Consider the following 20,844-nt stretch of genomic DNA (forward strand, 5'->3'; position numbering starts at 1 on the left):
GAAATTTTACTTTGCTTGGGATCAAGTCAAGGATCAAGTTTTTGGCGCCATTGTTGGGGATTAAAATCTTCAAGTAGTGGTGTCAACTTCATAAATTCTAACACGGAGCTCTAGAGAATTTTATTACTTCAAGGAATTACACCGTCGAGCGTCTCGACTTCTATAAGAAAGAACAATCTTTCTCTCTTTCTTTCTCTCCTCTTCCTCACGTCTCCTACCTCTCTCTCAAAGCCACGAGAAAGGAACACAAGAAATATTTTTCTTCTAAGCCAAAGAAAAGAAACCAAAAATAAAAGTTTTTTCTTTTTCCTTTTCCTTCAAGCTTCAATTGAAGAGGAGTTTGTGGGATGATTTTGGAGAGCAGGCGGGGTTAGCCTTTTATAGGGAGCAGGCGAAGCTAATTAAGTAAATAAGAGGAAGATTTTCAAGATCTCACAAGATTCTTAGTGAAGCTTTTCAGGCGTTTGCCTTGGAAGAAAATCTTTAAGAAAGTAAATATTTAATTAATAATTAAATATTTTGTCATAACAGATTCTTGACAAATTCAAAGAAAAGGTGTACCGGGCTCCACTTTACTTAACAATTTTCTCACTTGGTGACTGGAACACTAGCTGCACCATCCATTGGGTGCGCTGCCCTTTTTCTTCAAACGTGATATCCTCCACCTCTGCAACTCAAAGTCTCTGTCTTCACGCTAGAAAACCAACTGAAGTCGAGCACAACTTCAGTTTCTCAAGAGTGACACCCTTAGTCAACTCATCAGCAGGGTTCTTGCTTCCACAAAATTTCTTAAATAGTAATTGTCTGTCTTCTAACAAAGATCGAATGAAGTGATACATGATCTGAATGTGCTTGGTCCTGGATTGAAAATCTGGATTTCTGGTAAGGAATATGGTGCTCTATCACTGTTAAGTGTGCCTTTCTGAGCCTTCTTACCCAATTCTTTCAGGAAGCTCTACAGCCATTCAATCTCCTTTGCAGCATCTGACACTGCAACATACTCAGTTTCTGTAGCGGACAAAGAAACTGTCTTCTGTAGACTTGAGCCCCATGACACTGCAGTACCACCAAGAGTATAAACATAACATGTAGTACTCTTCCTACTATTAATGTCTCCAGCTAAATCTGCATCAGCATAGCCATGTACCTCCAGACTCTTTCCTGAGAAACACAAACAGATTTCTGAAGATCCTCTTAGGTATCTCAAAATCTACTTCATAACTTCTTAATGTTCCTTCCCTGGATTACTCATGTACCTGCTCACAACTCCCACTACATGGGCAATATCTAATCTGGTGCAGACCATATCATACATGAGTGAACCAATAACTGAAGCGTAAGGAACCTTACTCATGTAGTCTTGTTCCTCCTCTGACTTGGGTGACTGATTTTTGCTAAGTCTTAAGTGACTGCCCAAAGGTGTGCCAACTAGCTTGGCCTTGTCCATATTGAACGTACTGAGCACCTTTTTAACATATTCAACCTGTGAAAGCCTCAACGTGCCTCTGACTCAGTGTCTAACAATCCTCATGCCAAGGATTTACTTTGCTGCTCCCAAATCCTTCATTGTGAAGTGTCCTGACATCCGCTTCTTCAAATTATTTATCTCATTGATGTTGGCCCTTGCAATAAACATATCATCCACATACAACAATATGATGATATAAGAATTGTCAAAGTACCTGACATAACAACAGTGATATGCCTGACATCTGCTGTATCCTGCATTGAGCATGAATTTTTCAAACTTCTTGTGTCACTGTCTGGGAGTTTGCTTCAGATCATACAAACTCTTCTTCAATCTGCAAATTGAATCTTATTTTCCTTGTACTACGAACCCTTTAGGCTAGTGCATATAGATGTCTTCTTCAAGGTCTCCATGAAGAAAAACTGTCTTCACACTAATTGCTCCAGGAATAGATCTTTGGTAGCAACCATAGCCAGTACCATCCTAATGGTTGTGAGTTTTATCACAGGAGAAAAGATCTTAGACTAATTGATTCCCTACTTCAGTTGAAAGCCTTTTGCAACAAGTCTAGCCTTGTACCGTTTACAATCATCAGGCTCAATCTTTACCCGGTACACCCACTTGTTGTGCAATGCCTTCTTCCCTGATGGAAGTTCTGTTAGATCCAATGTCTGATTTCCTAGTAGGAAATCCATGCCATCATTCATGACCAACTCCCACTTGCTAGAATTTTCATCTGCTAAGGTTTCTTCATAGCTCTGTGGTTCTCCACTATCGGTCAGTAAGAAGTAATTCAAAGTTGGTGAGTAACACTGCGACGAATGCCTGCTTCTGACTGACCTGCGAATGACGGCTGAAGTAGTGAATGACTCTGAACCTGCCCGTGGAATAATATGAATGGGTGCTCTAGACCCATTCTCCTCTTTATTCCCATCTCTACCCTGTTCTGTGACCTCTGATAGATCGTCAAACTTCACAAACTCTGACTCTTTGGAAGTCTTGTCCTTGTACATCATCTTTTCATTAAAGATCACATTTTTGCTTCTGATAATCTTTCGATCTTGATTATCCCAGAAACGATAGTCAAATGCTTCGTCTCCATAGCCAATAAAATAACATTTCCTTGACTTAGCCTCAAGCTTGCTACGTGCATCATGATTGATTAGAACATAAGAAAGACAACTAAAAGTCTTAAGATGTCTCTTTGCCGCTCCAGACCTCCTTAGGTAATTTACAGTCTAATGAGACAGATGACCCTCTATTGATCAAGTAAACTGCAGTGCTGACAGCATCTGCCCAGAAGATTAGTGATAGTTCAGCGTACAATCTCATGCTCCTAACACGCTCATTGATGGTTCTGTTCATGCGTTATGAAACTCCATTTTGTTGTGGTGTCCCCGGAATGGTCTTCTCCATTCTGATACCTTGAGCTGCACAATACTCCTTGAACCTACCATTGATATACTCACCATCATTGTCAGATCTCGAACATTTCAGTTTTAGATCTGTATTCGTTTCAACCATAGCCTTCCAAGTTTTGAACAAAAAAAACATCAGATTTATGCTTAAGAAAGTAAACTCATACCTTTTTGCTATGGTCATCTATGAATGTGATGTAATAGCGAGAGCCTCCAAGTAATGCCACTGGGGAAGGCCCCACCCATTGGTGTGTACCAGTTCTAGTTTTCCTCTCTTTGCACCTTACCACCTTTCAGGAAACTGACTTTCTTCTGCTTCCCCATAATGCAACTTTCACACATGTCAATATCAACTGACTTCAGTTCTGGTAGCTTGCCACTAGACTGAAGCTCTTTCATACCTCTTTGACTGATCTGTCCAAGCCTGCAATACCACATGTTTGTTGTGCTCTCTGCAACTGTAGTATCAACACTGTTAATTAAACCTGTAGTCATATATAACATACCAGTCTTCTTACCCCGAGCAAATACTAGTGCTCCTTTGGTAACATTTCAGGTGTTATCAAAGAACACTACTGAATGACCTCCCTCGTCGAGCTGCCCAACATATATGAGGTTCTTTTTCAGTTCAAGAATGTGTCTAACCTTTTGCACCTTTTGCAGGATCCATGCAGGATCCATTTGTTTTTGTTAGGGAGTGCAATTTCAAAATCTCTCATCCCCATCACGTTTAAAGCAGCTCCATTAGTCAGACACACCTTCCCAAAGTCACCGTAACATAGTTTTGCATTAACTCCAGATGGGAAGATGTATGAAAAGAAGCCCTTGAGTCCAGTATCAATTGTCAATGGAGCTATGAACTACAAGCAATAATGCATCTTGCACTTCTTCAGTTATAGTGTTAGCACTGACATTCTCTGTCTTCTTAGGATTTTTGTAGTTCTTTTTTATGTGGCCAGTTTTGTCACAATTTCAGCAGGTTGCTTGCTGATCAGAATTTGACTTGCTCTTGCTTCCGTGCTTTTATTTTGACCTTCCTCTAATCGAGTTCCTGTTCTGTGATCTCTCTTTGGAATCAACATTCAGTGCTAAACTCAAACCTGAGGTCTCTCTAGAATCCTTCATGAGCACATCTTCAGCCAAAGTCAAATCACGAATGTCATCATATTTTAATTTAATTTTACCTGCAGAGTTGCTACTTCCCTGTTATTTGACAATGAAGCCAACGATATCAACGCTCGTATGTCATCATCAAAATCAATTTCAACAACAACAATTGATTTTTGATGGTGTTGAAATCATTCAAATGCTGAACGACAGATACACCTTCCGTCATCTTCAAGTAGAATAACATTTTCATCAGATGCACATTGTTATTCGCCGATGGCTTTTCATACATACCTGATAAAACCATCATGAGATATGTAGACTTTCTCTCATTGATGATGTTGTGGGCAACAAATCTCGACAGGGTTAGTTAAATAACCCCCCGAACCTGTCGATCCAACAGATTCCATTCAGTCTCTTCCATCTTCTTTGGTCACTTTCCCAGTAACGGAAGATGTAGTTTCTTCCCATAGAGATAGTCTTCTATCAGCTCCTCCAGTAACCAAAATTCATGCCGTCGAACTTCTCGATCCCCGAAACCTTCACTTCATCTTTGACCATCGTTCTTGCTCAGATCCAAACCGGGGCTCTGATACCAATTGTTATGAAAATAACGTCAATAAAGTGAAAAACAGATTGAGAAAAATTACACTAGAAAAAAACGACACAAGATTTACGTGGTTCGGCAAATTGCCTACGTCCACGGAGCTGCAGAAGATTTTATTACTTCAAGGAATTACACTGTTTTAAGCCAAAGAAAAGAAACGTCGACGTTTACAAGAAAGAACAATCACTCTCTCTTCCTTTCTCTCATCTTCCTCACCTTTCCTTCCTCTCTCTCAAAGCCATGAGAAAGGGCAACAAGAAAAATTTTTCTTTTAAGCCAAAGAAAAGAAACCGAAAGCAAAATCTTTTCTTTTTTCTTTTCCTTCAAGCTTCAGCCGAAGAGGAGTTTGTGGGATGATTTTGGAGAGCAGGAAACGAAAAGGTTTGGATCTTAAATTAGCAGTGGTTTACTATTTTGATGGTTCATCATAATGGTTTAATTATATTTATATTTCATAGATAAACAAGTAATTATCATTGGATTGGATCACCTTGTGATATTATCTGCAAACAAATGTTATTAAAATTATATGGGGCTTTTACATACATGACACCAAAGACTTTAATATTTACATATCTCACACCTAAATTTTCATAATTATAAACATGTTATAAAAAAAAACACATTATCACATTTTAATAGTCAAATCCATCTTTTCATCCATAGGTAAAGTGCTATGTTTGTGAAAATAAAAGTTTAGATATGTAAACCCATAAGAATTGGGTGCTCTATATGTAATTTTCCCTTTTATTTATTAAATTATATGTTTGATATTATAGGATTTATCTTAATAGGAATTTTTATGTGTAGGAATTTGAATAGATGGTCAGTGAATGAGTGGTAGTTACAACGAGAAATAGGGATTACGACGATAATGGCCAGCGGACGGCAGAAGGTGTCGGTGGTTGGCAGTCATATTCAAATGTCGGCGCGAACTTACTTTTCATTCTCGTTAAGGTTGAATAAAAAATATTAAAAATTACTTTTGAAGATAAAAGACTTAAGAACTATTTAAAAGATTCTCACCATGAGAGAGAATATCTTTGGCACATGCAATTTCTAGCAAAGCAAATGTTCCAAAATTTTCACCTTTATATGATAATCTCCCATAAAGTATTGCAAGAATATCTTCATTGAAAGGACATACTTTTCAAATAAGAATTTTGATCGCTCAAATAAAATAAATCCGGGACAAATCAAGTCAAATTTATGTTATACACATAATAAATTTATATGTATTAATATATTTAAAATTTGAATTTTAATATTTATTTGTATGATACTCATGCCATAATCACATAATATATATATATATATATACATTAACTCCAGAATATATATATATATATATATATATATATATAGAAAAAATTATTATTTCAGAGGAGTTACATACCTATAGAAACCCACAGATAAATTTATAAACACGCAATCGCTCCCCCCAACCCACTAATCCAAGAGACACCTCTTCAAATCCAAAAGACTCCAAATTTCCGGTATAAGAGCCATACCTAACACCTAATTCTTATGAATTTATTTATCTTACACTTAAAATATTATTTTTACACAAATAATATTTTAACTATGAACGAAAATATAAATTTGATTATTAAAATGTGATAATCATATTATTTTTTATATAATATTTATAATCATAGAAGATTTAATGTGAGATAGATAAAAAGGAAAATTTTGAATGGTCTATAATTAAATATTTTGAAAAGCTCAGTGTTCTGCTTATTAAAAAAAATTTGAACGCTATAGAATTAAATATCATAACTCATATATTAGAAAAAAAAAGAAAAATCCACGCGGTGAGAATCGATCGAACTTGAGTTCTTCCATTGGGATTTCTGGCGTTGCTCTAAGCATTCCAAAATATGGACTCCGTCCTTCATCTTTTTCCCTGAAAATCTCTCCACGGCCATCGAGGAACCAATCGCTCGAATCTCTAACCCTAGAGCACGAGAAGAAATCCAAAGATTTCATTTTACTGGTATTTTCTCGATCATCGACTCATCGGTCATTTGGTCGGATTTTTGGTTCCAGGGGTTTTTATCAGGTTACGCCACGGAGCATGAACTCTCTGGCGTCCACCAAGCGAGGCACGAAGAAGTACGCGAGGGGTGCGAGTCGCCAGAAGACATTCCTAACCGTCGATCTCAATGTCCCTCTCTCGGCGCCGCCGTTTGGGCAGTCGGAGGGGACCTCCGGTATGGCGGAGACTGCCACAGCCGAGATTACTGCGTCGCCAATTGATGTTGAAGCGATAGATGATGACGAAGTTCAGATGTTGCCCTCCACTTGGGCGTTTTCTCAGGTCCTTCTCATCTGCTATTTGCGGTTTACTTTTGCTCAATAGGATTCTACAGTAACTGCACAAACGTGGCACCCGGGATTTCGAGTGCAAATACACATGTGGCCGTATAGTAGATTTTGACCAAAGAATTTTGCGGTAAGAATCTAACATTTTGTTATCGTTGAATGTTCAAGACAAGGAACCAGTTGAGAACGCGCCGCCCAGTGCTGGTGGTGCTGGATGAAGACTCGGAGTTGAGCACTGAAACTTCAGGTTATTTTGGATCTTATGTTATTTAAGTTGAAGCTTCTTTGATGATGATATTGGATTTAGGAGAGACGTGTGGTTTATTACTTCTATTCATTTATATATCCGTTTGTCTACTTTTGGTCCGTGCGTTGCTTTTATCCATATAGTACATTTATCATGAATTATATTTCTTGTTGATTATGATAGTTTTAGGGGGGTTGTTTGGTTGCAAGTATAAGTAGTGTGAATAAAGAAATGCTGATTTTGTTTTTTTTTAGTGGTTATTTTGAAATAAACTAAAACATAGCATCTGTGTGGTGGATTTGGATTATCTTAGAGTGCATATTTTTAATGAATTTGGAACTCACTCTGCATGTTGAGTGAATTCCAAATGCAGTGAAAACTTATAGTCCGCCCCTGCCTTCTCCACCTGCAACTGCCTCCCAATATTGGCTGTCGCCTGGCCCCACCGACCACCCGACATTGCTGGTCGTGGCTGACTGACCGTTGGTGACGCTTGCCATTGCGCCCTTTTGTTAGTCTCCAGCTCACAAGCACTGCCACCCACTACCCATCTTTTCTCAATAAAATTGATATGCATCTTAGCATACCAAAAAAAAGTTAAAAAATATCCAAATATATGAACAGTATGGATGAATGTGGATATAGTCAAGGATATAACTTCTTTAGTTAAGCAAGAGTTGTTAAAATTGAAAATTTCCTTATAGAGTATCACGTGATGAAAGATTATCATGGTGATGCCAAGATAAATTTTGTAAGATTGCAGTTTGCCTCTTCCATCCCATGCGAATATCTTTGTTGGGCGATAAACAAGTTTTTAATAATAAAGTGGAGCATGACAAAATAAGAATGGTGAGATGAATATTGTAAGGTTGCAGTTTGCCTCTTCCATCTTATGTGGATATCTTTGTTGGGCGATAAACTAGTCTTTAATAATAAAGTTGAGCATGAAAAAATAAGAATGGTGAGATGAATATCTGGTAAAATTGAAAAGTCTAGATTTAGAATTGATTATCTCACAAAGAGCGTGAGTAGTGATTATTCGACACAAGACATTAAAGAGTAAACTCTAGTGTTTTAGCATGTGGAAGGTAGAAATTTGAAGATGTACTAATAAGTATGAATATATAATTAATTTAAATAGAAGAAGATGGAAAATTGATAGGCTAAGATAAATGTGGCTAAAAGTTGCGTAAATTTTTTTTCGCAAAAAAGTTAACACGTCATACAACACTCCATTAGAGTGAATGGAATGATGAGTTAAGACGCTGGCCCCACATATTTATGTTAAGGGGCAATAATGATGATGATTTGGGATGACTGCCATGCATGGGGAGCTTGTTTTTGCTCTTTTTATTGACTGTTTGGATTTCCACATGCCTTATTTTTTATGGGATATGTTTCTCTTAGTTGTTGTTTTTTTTTAGTTAAACTAGAAATGTGCGTGGGTTGATTTGGTGCCAAACGGATCAACATTTATAACCAAACTTGCGACCAAAATAAAATTGCCATTATAACCAGTCTAAACAAAATAAATCAAGATGTTTAGTTTATTAAAGAGGATAGAAAATAAAACACGCGGAACATTTTGTAAAAGGGTCCAGCCGTCCAAGCAAGGAATAAATGATAAATGAACTTGAGGTGTGGAGGTTGCCTAATACCTAAATGACTGATTGTTGTATTTCACTGTACCATTAACCAGATGTTAATATAAATTAGGTGATTAGCAGTTTTAAACATCTCTTTTTTATTGTGATTAATTATTTTGGGTTGGTTTAGTTTAACAAAACCTTAAACCTATATTAGACCAAATCTAAACCAAATCAAACCAAATAGATCGGTTTAGTTGGTTTCGTTTGGGTTTCAGATTACTCAGGTTCTTTTGGTTCCCCCTACTATAAAAAATGCATATATACATGAAATCCATGGTTCCTAACGCTTTACAAACTAGAAAGAGGCTAGAATTATCGTTTTTCTCTCCTTATAGACCATAGCATATGTTCATTTCCCCTCTATATTATTAGCTTTGTTTGAACCTTTTTATTTGCACTTTGTATGCAGAGTTTTGATGTGGAACTTGATCAATCATTTGCATCGTGTGTTTTAATTCATTTTATCAATTGTATGATTTAATCCTTTTGATTTCTTTTTGCAGTGATCAATTTAGATGATAATCTTTCTGGAGTACCTCTCAATAATTTTAGGAGGCGCAGGAGCTTTTCACCAAACAGGATTGTGATTAACTGCGAGGCTTATGTGAATGTCGATGAAGATCACATTTCCAAGGTACTTCCAGATTTTAAAGTAAATGCTTTCATATTAGAATTAGATATATACATATGTATATATGTATGTATATTTATTTATTTATGTAATTAACATGTAAAGCTTTAGTTACCATTTCGAGAGATTAGTGATGTTTTGTTTATACATTGATGATTGATGATAAAATTGGTTAGCATTTATTTTGTCCTTAATTTATCGTGTTTCATAGTCATATTCTAAACCTTGGCTTCAGGTATGCTCTACCACCTTGCAGCCATAACTCTTTGACGAATCAATGTTATGCTTCTTCCTTTTAAGAGTGAATGCTTTATGAAAATTTGATGATTAGCAATGCTCAGTAAGTTCTTTGGACGTTCACTTAGAGAAAAATGCCTTATGTTTGTTGTTTCTTTAGAAAACTTGTTTGTAATCTTGTTCAAACTGTGAATCAGAAAGGAAGCTGTTGTGAAATATAATGTTGGCTATATTATTGAACCTTAGAAGTTGCGAAATTTAGTGTTATATTCACTCAAGCATGGTGTTTTGCAACTTTATTTGTCTTTTTAAGACATTTGTTATATCCTTGGTTGTGGAAACCCGAGAAGTTTCTGGTGGTTTTTCTAATATGAACCGGCTGGCTGTCCAAGATCTTATGAAAGATTTGATTGGAGACCAATTTGGAAACCTCTTGATTTGTTTTTATTCCTTTCCTATTTATCTTTCCTTGTTTTTATGTACCCTACATGTGAATAAAGAAATCAAGCAATTTTTTCCAAGTAATTTTTACGCGGTATCAGAGCGCCTCCATCCTGCCAGAACCAGACCTCTTTCCCGCAAGCTGCAGCTAGGATACTCTTCTTCCCTGCAGGAAGCCTCTCATCCCTGTTTCTGTAGGCTGCTCCTTGCAGGATGCTTTCCTTTGCAGGCTTTTTTCCCTGCCAGAATACCCTGCTAACTGCCGCAGCTGCTTGCAATAGCCTTCTCCTGCTGTTCCTGCGACAACTTTCCTTTGCCGGCCTTCTGCTATCCTTGCAAGGGCCTTTTATTGCTGTTCCTGTGACAACTCTGATATGCCAGAACTTCTCCTACTGTCCTGTGGCAGTTCTCATCTTTTAACACTTCTCCTTGCAATCGTCAGCACCGAAATTCTCCATTTAGATAGCAAAACTCCCTGCGGGCCCTCGTGGTTTCTGTCTCTTTTCCCACTGTTATTTTGCAGGGCTGTGTAGTGGACCTTGCTGCTTCCTTACTTTGTCGGACGTCTCCCTGCAGCCAGAGCAGCTGCAGGTTTAGGTGGCAGCTAGAGCAGGCTTTCAGACTTCTTGTAGGGCTTCTTGTAATTTTTTAGGCGTTCCTCCACTTTTACGACAAGAAGCAACCAGCAATCCTGCAGCTTCCTGTCCTAAACGCGAATAGGGTTTATGGTCAAGTACAAAATGAAGATGTTTAGTTCTACTTTGGAGCTTACCAAGTTGATGATACACTAACGTATCATATTCTCTATCTTGCCAACAATGGAAGATTTCAACTGTGGATAATAGATTCATGTGCTTATGATCACATTACTGAAAATATCCATGCTCTCATCAATTACCAAGAAAATACTAACCCTAAATTTGTTTGACTTGCTGATGGATCTTACTCTAGGATTGCCGGGAAAGGAGATGTCAAAATCTTAAAAGATATTTTGCTTTCGTCAATGATATGTATTTTCCAACTATATTGTAACTTACTTTCAATCAACAAGCTTACTCATGACTTGAAATTTGTTGCTAAATTCCATTCTAAATCTTTTGAATTTCAGCTTTTGAATTCAGAGAAGGTGATTGGTAGGGCTGAATTTCATATATCCGCTCAAGGAGAACAATTCCCTTGATACATAAGTTTCTTCTCCACCATCCCCTTCTCATGATTCTTAGTTTATTGTGTTCGAGCCTGTTGATAGCCAAGTTTTATTATAGGATTTTCGTTCGGGTCATTCCAATTTTTTCTTATATTACGAAGTTATATCTCATATTTTTATTAACAAAAGCCCGAGTTCTATCAGCATGAAATTTGCCAATTGATTAAACACACATGTCTTGTATATCTATTGTCCCAGTACAAAATCTCACATTTTTTCTCTATCATGTATATTAAATTTTGGGGACATTCAAAATTAAAAACCATCCATGGACACATATGACTTATATCCTTCATTGATAATCACACTAAAATCAGTTGAATATTTCTCATGAAGGAGAAATCTGAAACTGCACAATTTTTTCTATTCTTCTATGACATGATTTACACTCAATTCTAATGCAAAATTTAGATTATCAAAATTGATAATGCAAATGAATTTTTTAAATCTGTAATTGAACAATATCTTGTAAAAAATGATATTATCAATTCGAGTTCCTGTGCTGAAACTCCACAATAAATTGAGATAGCAGAGCTGAAGTATGGATATTTCCTTAAGGCATCTCGGTCTATGATGCTATTCACAATATCTCAAAAGGTTTTTGGGGAGATATTGTGCTCACAGTCACTTTACTCATTAATATAATGCCAAACAGAGTTCTTGGATTCAAATTCCCTCTCCATGTATTAATGATAAAACCCTCATGTTATTGCCTTCTCATTTAATATTCCTGTAAAAAGATTTTGTGGTGTCACTTTTGTCCATATTCACCAACAAAATCATACAAAATTTGACCTAAAATCCATCAAATGTATTTTCTTGGTTATGCCTATGATAAAAATGGCTACTCATGTTACTCTCATGTTAACAAAATTATTATAACTCCATGGTTGTAACATTTTTTGAAAATCAATTATACTATCCCAAATCTGATGTTCAGGGGAGAGTAAGTGAAAATCAAGTTTAGGATGCGTGGAGATACCTTGACATAATAAATGCCTTCTTGAGTGGTAATATGGAAGAAGAAGTGTATCTGGAAATGCCATCAGAAATTGAGAGTGATTCCATCAAACACTTAATATGCAAACGCAGGAAGTCTGTCTATGGGCTTAAGCAATCAATAAGGGCGTTGTTTGAAAAGTTTGCTAAAACTATGAAGTCCAATGAATATTCTCAAAGTTAAGCCGCTCATACATTATTCATAAAATACACTCGGGGAGAGAAAATTGCTGCACTGATCGTGTATGTGGATGATATGATTTTTATTGATGATGAAGAAAGAAATTCTTAAAATCAAAGAAGTGCTTGTTGCTGAGTTTGAAATAATTGACCTAGGAAATATGAGATATTTTTTTACGTATGGAGGTAGCAAGGTCCAAGAAGACATTTTTATATCTCAGAGGAAATACATCCTAGATCTATTAAAGTAGACATGTATGATTGGATGCAAACTTGATGATATTCCAATGGAACCCAACAAGAATTCTAACTGGGAAGAAGAGAGTATATATGTGGATATGATGCCCTGAAGATTTGTAGGAACACTTATCTATCAGTCACATACTTGATCATATATTATATACTCGTGCAGTATTGTGAGCAACACAAGAATAACCCAGAGGAATATCATTTGAAAATGATATATAGGATTATGAGGTTTCTCAAGAAATTTTTAGTTATTTATTAATTTTTGATAAAATAAAAAAACAAAGATTTGGAAGTCTGATGCTAGTTGTGCTGGGAAGCTCATTGACAGTGGGTCCACCACTAGTTATTGTTCATACGTATGGGAAAAATTGGTTACACGGAGAAGTAAGAAGCAGACTGTTATTTCTAGAAGCTGTGCAAAATCATAATATAGTTGCCTTGAGAATCCGTGAAAAGATTTGGATTCATATATTGTTAATGGAACTGAGATGTACCTCTAATAGGCCTGTACAAATTTTTTGTGACAGTCAATCATCTATCAATATTGCCAAAATTTAGTGCATCATGACAGGACAAAAAATATTGAAGTTGATAGACACTTATCTCTGAAAAGGTTAATGGGGGAATTATACAACTAAGCTATATCCTGACACATCAACAAGTTGTTGATGTCTTCACGAAAGCTTTTCCTCTAAGCACTTTCTCAAAGTTTAATGCCAATCTTGGTCTATACAACATCTAAGATCCAGCTTGAGCGGGAGTGTGGAAACCTGAGAAGTTTCATGTGGTTTTCCTAGTATGGACCAACTAACTATCCAAGAGCTTATTGGAGATCAATTTTGAAACCTCCTGATTTCTGTTTATTCTTTTCCTATTTGTGTTTCTTTATTTTTTATTTCAGATTTATTTCCTTTCCTAATTTAGGTTAGATATATTTGATAAGTTTGTAAATTAGGAGAAATTCACTTTCTTATATATATATATATATATAGGATGATAAAATGTTTTATTTGATTAAAAATTTAAGTTTGGGGGGGGGTGATACAAAAAAATAATATATTGTATATATATTACATGTGAATAAATAAATCAAGCAATTTTTGCCAAGTAATTTTTACCCTGATTAACAGTTATGTGATTTGAATCTTGCAACCTTTTTCAGTTGTTTCTAGTTGTTCAATATAACATTACTTAACATGCATGGAATGGGTACATTCATTGACAATGATGGAATCTCCTTATGCGCTTCTTGCTGTCATGTGCATATAGCATTTGTAGGTAGATCAGGTGGAGTTCAAAATCTACAGTCACTTTTTGAAAATGAAAATTTTGTGGTATGCATTTTTTTTTTATTATGGTTCGTGGTTTCCTTATTTTCCCTTTAATGTCTTTATTAGAGTTATTGATGCACATCACATATTGCATTTATCATATGGTTTGAATCTTACCTAGTTGCAATAAATTTTTTTTTTGGTGTGATATTAGAAGTCACCTTTTTTTTTTAAGTATATATATATTTGGAGTTGCTCATCAGATACACCTTGCTTCTACGTCGGTCTATCTTTAGGTAAGATGGAAAATGTTGTACCTTACATTTTGGAGTTAAAAGTTTTTTGATTCTATAACATTAGTATGTTACATGTAAGTTATAATGTGCTGAGTCCATTGCAAGGTTCTTTTAATTGATTATGTGGAGATTTATTGGCTATTGTTCCCATTTTTTGAGTTGTATTTTTGTAACATGATAATTTTATGCATGCTTAGGTTTAAAATGGTGAAATTGGAACTGATATGTTTCGTTTCAAAGAGAAGAGGTGTAAGCCTGAAAAATAACGCATAAAATTAGATATAATTCATAAATACAACAAACTAACAACATATTTATTTAATTTATTATTATAAAGATATAAATCACAAATTCTAATCTTTAACGTTAATATCAAACAAAAGTTTGAAACATTAAACATTGTAAAATTTGAAAGAATTGAACCTGTTTTGCTTTAAGCTTAGGTTAGTAGCAACAATCCTGCTTCGCCCTTGCAGTTAGGATGATAGCCCGTGTTATCCGAACATGTCAATGTCTTGGTTGATATGAATGGTTGCAACCGCGGATCAATGTTATTGCTCCTTTTGTCAGCATGATTGAGAGCTCTTGCACAATCAATACGAAACCTTTCTCCACTATTCTGGCTCCTGCTTTCACACAATTAGTGCTCTTCCACTGTCGAGATGAAATGATGCGGCTATGGATTGGCACAATCCATTCATATATTGCTTTGGCTCTTGTTCTAGCAAAAGGTGATTTCTTTGGATGCTTCTGCACTTGTTTGATCTACACAAAGGCTACAACTACGACTGCTTCTTTTTCTCCTCTTGCACGATCAACACAAGACTGTCACTGATGAAACCTTATATTCCATAGTAACATTTATGGTTTAGGTTATTTTTAATATAGTGTATAATAATATTTTATGATATATTGTAGCTGCTTTTTTGCAAATTTAAATGAGGTGCTGCCATAACCGCCTTGAGGCATAGAGCTTTGAGGCGGACGCGTCATATGTAAAAGGTGTAAGGCTCATTTGAGCCAATTTGGTTTAAGCCTTGAGAGACATTTTTTGGCCACCAAAATTCGAGGCTCGGCTCAAGGCGTGCACTTTGAATAATTTTTAAACCATGATGCGTATAACAAGGAAAATTACAAAGAATTTTGTAGTATAAAGAAAACTGCAAAAGATCTAATACATTGAGCATATTTCCAAAGGTTGAACTATCCAATAGTATAGGAATACAACAAAGCCGAACAAAGAACACATTTGGTACACCTTTCTTGAAGCCTGGTGAAGATAAGAGAGTGTCAATGCATAAAGATAATTTCTATTAAGGCTCTATCTGATAAATTTGATTTAAAATCTCACATCCTCTTGAATGTCTTAGAATGATGTGATGAGGGTCTATAATCTTAATTGAATGGTCACCAATCAAGTGCGGATCTTACAAGAAGTTACAAGTGACATCCATGTTTGGATTAAAAAAAAAAAGAGTTTGCCAACAATAAAAAAGGTGGTCAAGCTTAGAGACTCATTCTTAAAAAAATGAGCTCAAGTTTGCCTTTGATGTGATGGTGGTTTATTTATGATTTGATGGAGCTAAATCTTGATGAAAATGAAAAGGCAAGTTGATAGCGGCATACAACGACCAAAAGTAGGGCACAGACGTAAAGGATCGCGACTTTCAATGACCCGCAACTCTCGTCCTTCTTATGTTTCCAATCCTTCGTGACTGAATCATGCGGGGCTGGTAGGGAGGCCATGACGTGATCGCAAACCTGACAGGGAGGCCATGACGTGATCGCAGTGTACATGGAAGGCTACGACACAATCACAAACGTGATTGCAACATACAAACACAAATGATCAAATTCACATATGATACAAACTTGGATCCTTGTGTTTGAGGATGGCCGAAGACGGAGATTGTGCAGGAGGTAAATGATTGGAGCTTCAGGGGAAGATAGATTTTAAAATTCTGAAGGTTTTAGTCGGGCTCATACAAGAAGTTAGCGTCTCGACTGGAGCCACTACGTTAGCACATGCTCCGACCAGGTGAAACTAGATCTCCTATGGATCTGAAAATTGATGGATTTGCCACGTATCTGAGTTGGTTGCGTCAGATGGAGGCTGCTTTAGTGCGGAAGAGATTAGAGAGATATATAGCGGGGATCAAACCAAAGACTAACAGTGCTCAGGGGGATGAGTGGAGGTCCACACACGCATTGCTTTACACCTGGCTACTCAATTCAATGGTTCCATTAATTGTTTTAATGTAGATGACATCCGAAAGGTGAAGAACATTTGGGCGAAGCTGAAGAGGATCTATGTTGGGGCTGAGAACCACATAAGGTTATTATAGATTCTGCATAAGATAGAGGCGACGATACATGATGATAAATCAATTTAGGATTACTCCATAAATCTAGAGCGGCTTTGGGCAGATCTTAATCACTTCTTACTAATGTTAAGCTGTGGTGATCTGGAGTGCAAGAAGGGGAAATCTTTGCATAGATGCTTACTGCAATTTTTGGCTTATCTAAACCTGACATTTGATCAGAGGAGATTAATCCTCCTAGCCCAAACAACAATCGCTTCATTGGGTGAGACCATCACTGCGATGATACAAGAGAAGAGTCGCATGGGGCTATACTCTGAGCCGAGTGGACTTCCGGGTACACGATCAGCTTTGGCTGCTTCAAGCTCATATATAATAATAATTTAGGGGAGATTTGCAAGAGCCACAAATGCGGTGAAGTCATATGAGCAAGGACTGTCGTAAGATACCTAAGGAGAGAGAGAGAGATAGGTGGACGTGGTGGTTAAAGGGGTGGAAGAGGGGGCTACCGGGCAAATCCAATGGTAACAGAGGATGAGAGAGAGACATATGTGGTTTGTACTAATGAGGATCATGAGTTTCTAGAGATGTTGAAGAGGAAGTAGAAAACAATGGGTGATAGGGATGAGGATGCTTTTGGCTCATCGTACGTTAAAGTTGCTACTTATGCTCACTCTAATAAAAGTACCCGTGATACACTTGCTCTTGCTATTATTTCCACAAAATTATCTAGATTGATAGTAGATTCTAGCGTATCTCGACATGTGAAAGGTAATGCTTGAGTTCTTTTTCTATACTCACAGCTGTTTCAAATAGCATCCAGATCGTTGATAGTACAACACAACCTGTATCTGGTAAGGGGACAATGAGATCTATCGATTCAATGTTTTGCATGTTTCTTTTTTAGTTAATATTTTATCCATTAACACCATTATTCTCCCACTAAAATGTGTTGTTTCATTTGATATTCATATGATGCTCTTTTAAGAGAAAGTGACGGGCCATACATTTGAGACTGGAGTGTGGTATTATAGACTTTGGGTATTTGGATAGAGAGGGGATGGATTCAACTTTGATAGCCAGATAGAGAGTGGGGATTTGTGAGGAGCGTGAAGGATGTGTTATTGCTACATCACAGATGCATGAGACACTCTTGTTTTAGTTTATTGAGGCATATGTATTTGCCTTTGTATGAAAATGCAAATAAAAAAAAAATTGTTTGTGATGTTTGTGAGTTTAACAAACTAACTAGGAGCTCTTATATAAGTTATGGGAATAAGAGTTTTTGTGTTTTTGATTTGATTCATTTTGATATTTAAGGATTTTGTTTATGAGTTTATTAAATGGTTATCGATATTTTGTGATTTTTATTTATTTTTTTTCTCGTGTTACTTGGTTGTATTTGATGAAAAACAAAGGTGATACGTTTGCTTGCTTTAAAGATCTCCATAAGGCAACCCAGACTCAATATGGTGCTGTATTGTTTGTATTGAGGTCTGATAATGAGGCAGAGTATATTAACAAGGCCTTTGAAGAATAATTGTTAGCTCAAGGGATATAACATCACACCACACTTTAATACACACCGACATAAAATGGAGTTGCCGAGAGAAAGAATAGACACCTTCTAGAGGTAACTTGAAGTATGATAATCATAATAAATGTCACAAAATATTTGTGAGGGCAATCAGTTTTGGCAACCACTCAGTTGATTAATAGAATGCCCTTGAGAGTGTTGGAGTGAAAGTCTCCTTATTAGATGTTGAAATGAGATAATAGCAGAATCCTCCCATTTGAAGGTATTTGCATGTATATGTATTGTGAATGACAATAGATCATCAGTAAAGAAGCATCATTCCAGAGCTGTGAAGTTTGTTCTCATGGGTTATTCTACTATCCAGAAGGTGTATTCTACTATCCAGAAGGTGTATATTTGTTGGAGCCCGGTAGAGAAGAGAGTGTGAGCATGGATGTGCCCTTTAGAGAATTCAAATCTTACTACACCCTGGAGGTGACCTCTCCCTTTGGTGGCTCGCTAGATACTGGAGGTATGAGGTAAGAGGGGGTGAGTAGGAATGATTAGAGATTGATACATGTAGGAGTCATGCATTGTCCTGTGATGTGGGATGAATCGGTTGAGGAGCCGAAAAATGAGGAGATTGAACCCATAAGTGGTGGGACTCAGGCTGAAGGGGAGCTGAGGGTGTATACAAGGACAATGAAGTAAAATGGAGGAACCGTGCCTGCAATGCCACTCATGGCAGCATGTCCTTTGTCCCGGTCTACCCTGACTCTTAAGACACCTACACCATCCATGTCAGACTCAAAATTCTCATGTGATATGATTCCTCTTCCTTGTACTTTTAAACACCCCCCTCCAAATAATTTTAAGTACATCTCCTAACAATGCAAGACATCGTCCAGTTCGTTTTGGGTGGGAACATGGCACTGCTCAGTTTGTTTCCTGCTATAGCATCACCTGTACATGGAGCATTCATTGCATCTTTATACACCGTCTCTATACCCATGTGTTGGCAAGTAGCTAGGAGGATCTCAAGTGCAAAGCGGTCATGCATGAAGAGCTTAAGACTCTTTCTAAAAATTGAACATGGAAGATGGTGCCACTACCAGTGGGTAAAAGGGCAGTTGACTGCAACTTGATCTTCACAATGAAACAAAATTCAGAAGGGAAGGTGGACTGTTATGAAGCAGAATTGGTGGCAAAAGGGTACAATTATATGTATGACATTGACTATGACAGAACCTTTGCACCGGCAACAAAGATGAGCACAATGAGGACAATGGTTTCTCTGGCAGTGAATGGTGGGTGGATGTTACTCCAACTCAATGTGAAAAATGTGTTTCTTCATGATGAGTTATTGGAGGATGTGTATATGGATATTCCACCAGGATTCGATACAAGCTAGACGATCAACAAGGTATGAAGGCTCAATAAGTCACTTTTTGGTTTGAAACAATCTCCTCTAGCCCGATTTGACATATTTAGAAATGCTACGACAAGTATGAGAAATCAACAAATCAATACTGATCATAAAGTGTGCTTTCCGACAACATGGAGGTCACAACACTATGCTTGCTGCGTACATTGATTACATGATTGTCACTGATAAAGTTGAGACAGAGATTGCTCAACTAAAGGTAAGATTGGACAAAGAATTTGAGGTGAAAGACCTTCAACAACTCAGATACTTCTTTGGGATTGAGTTGTTCCATGGATCATAGGAGATGGTCTTGTCTCAGATGAAGTATGTATTGGATCTTCTCACAGAAACATGCATGCTGGGATGCAAGCCAACATTTTCTCCAATTGATCAGAAGGCCAAACTGAGTGTGGAGGAGTCAGTTGATTGCGAGTCACACTCGTCTCGACATCTTATTTGTAGCGAATGTGGTGAGATGCTACATGCATGATCCAAGGAATGGCCATGTGGATGCAGTTTATAGGTTTGAGTTACCTGGAGAGTGCATCAGAGAAGGGGTTGATTTTCAGGGAGAATGAAAATGTAGTCATTGAGGGCTATTGTGACTCTGACTGGGCGAGTTGTGATGATTGCAGGAGGTCAACATGAGGATATCGCATGTTCATAGGAGGCAACTTGGTCAATTAGCATAGTAAGAAATAGTCGGTAGTAGTGAGGTCAACTATAAAGACAGAGTACAGGGCCATGACCTTAGGAGTTGTCGAAATGATGTGGTTGAGAGCCTTTTTAGTAGAGCTCAAGGTGGACCAAGGAGCTCAAATGAAGTTGTGGCGCGACAACAAGTCAACAATCAACATTGCCAACAACCCTGTGCAACACGTTAGAACCAAACATGTGGAGATTGATAGGTTCTTCATAAAATAAAAGCCGAATAATGGAGACTATGGGAGCTAAGTTATGTAGCCACTGGAGAGCAAGTTATTGGCTACCTCACCTAAGAACTTGGCTTTTTAGGTTTGTCTAGGTTTTGTGATAACATGGGCTTAGTGGATATCCTTTGTCCATCTTGAGGGGGAGTGTTGAGATTTGTATCTAGTTTAAGGTCCTATTGGTAAATAGAAAATATATAAGTCTAGGGATTTATTTGTAAGAACATTGTAAGCCTTTATATAAGCCCAATTCATTAAAATGATGGAAGAAGTTTCTTAGAGCAATTATTTCTTTTGTCATTGTAAACTATATTTAACCT

General features: G+C 37.0%; 1 protein-coding gene across 1 annotated transcript in view; it reads left to right on the forward strand.

The window, feature by feature from the left end:
* The first annotated feature begins 6,398 nt into the window (after positions 1 to 6,398).
* LOC110037815 (E3 ubiquitin-protein ligase RNF4-like) overlaps positions 6,399 to 20,844 on the forward strand; it is a 30,286-nt gene continuing 15,840 nt past the window's right edge. The window contains exons 1-3 of the mRNA XM_020742537.1: positions 6,399 to 6,920; positions 7,094 to 7,172; positions 9,325 to 9,455. Of these exons, the coding sequence (XP_020598196.1) occupies positions 6,678 to 6,920; positions 7,094 to 7,172; positions 9,325 to 9,455 (453 nt within the window). The 5' untranslated portion in view covers positions 6,399 to 6,677. The remainder of the gene's footprint in view (positions 6,921 to 7,093; positions 7,173 to 9,324; positions 9,456 to 20,844) is intronic.

The sequence above is a fragment of the Phalaenopsis equestris genome, unplaced genomic scaffold (assembly GCF_001263595.1).
Source record: "Phalaenopsis equestris unplaced genomic scaffold, ASM126359v1 Scaffold225361, whole genome shotgun sequence".
NCBI lineage: Eukaryota > Viridiplantae > Streptophyta > Magnoliopsida > Asparagales > Orchidaceae > Phalaenopsis > Phalaenopsis equestris.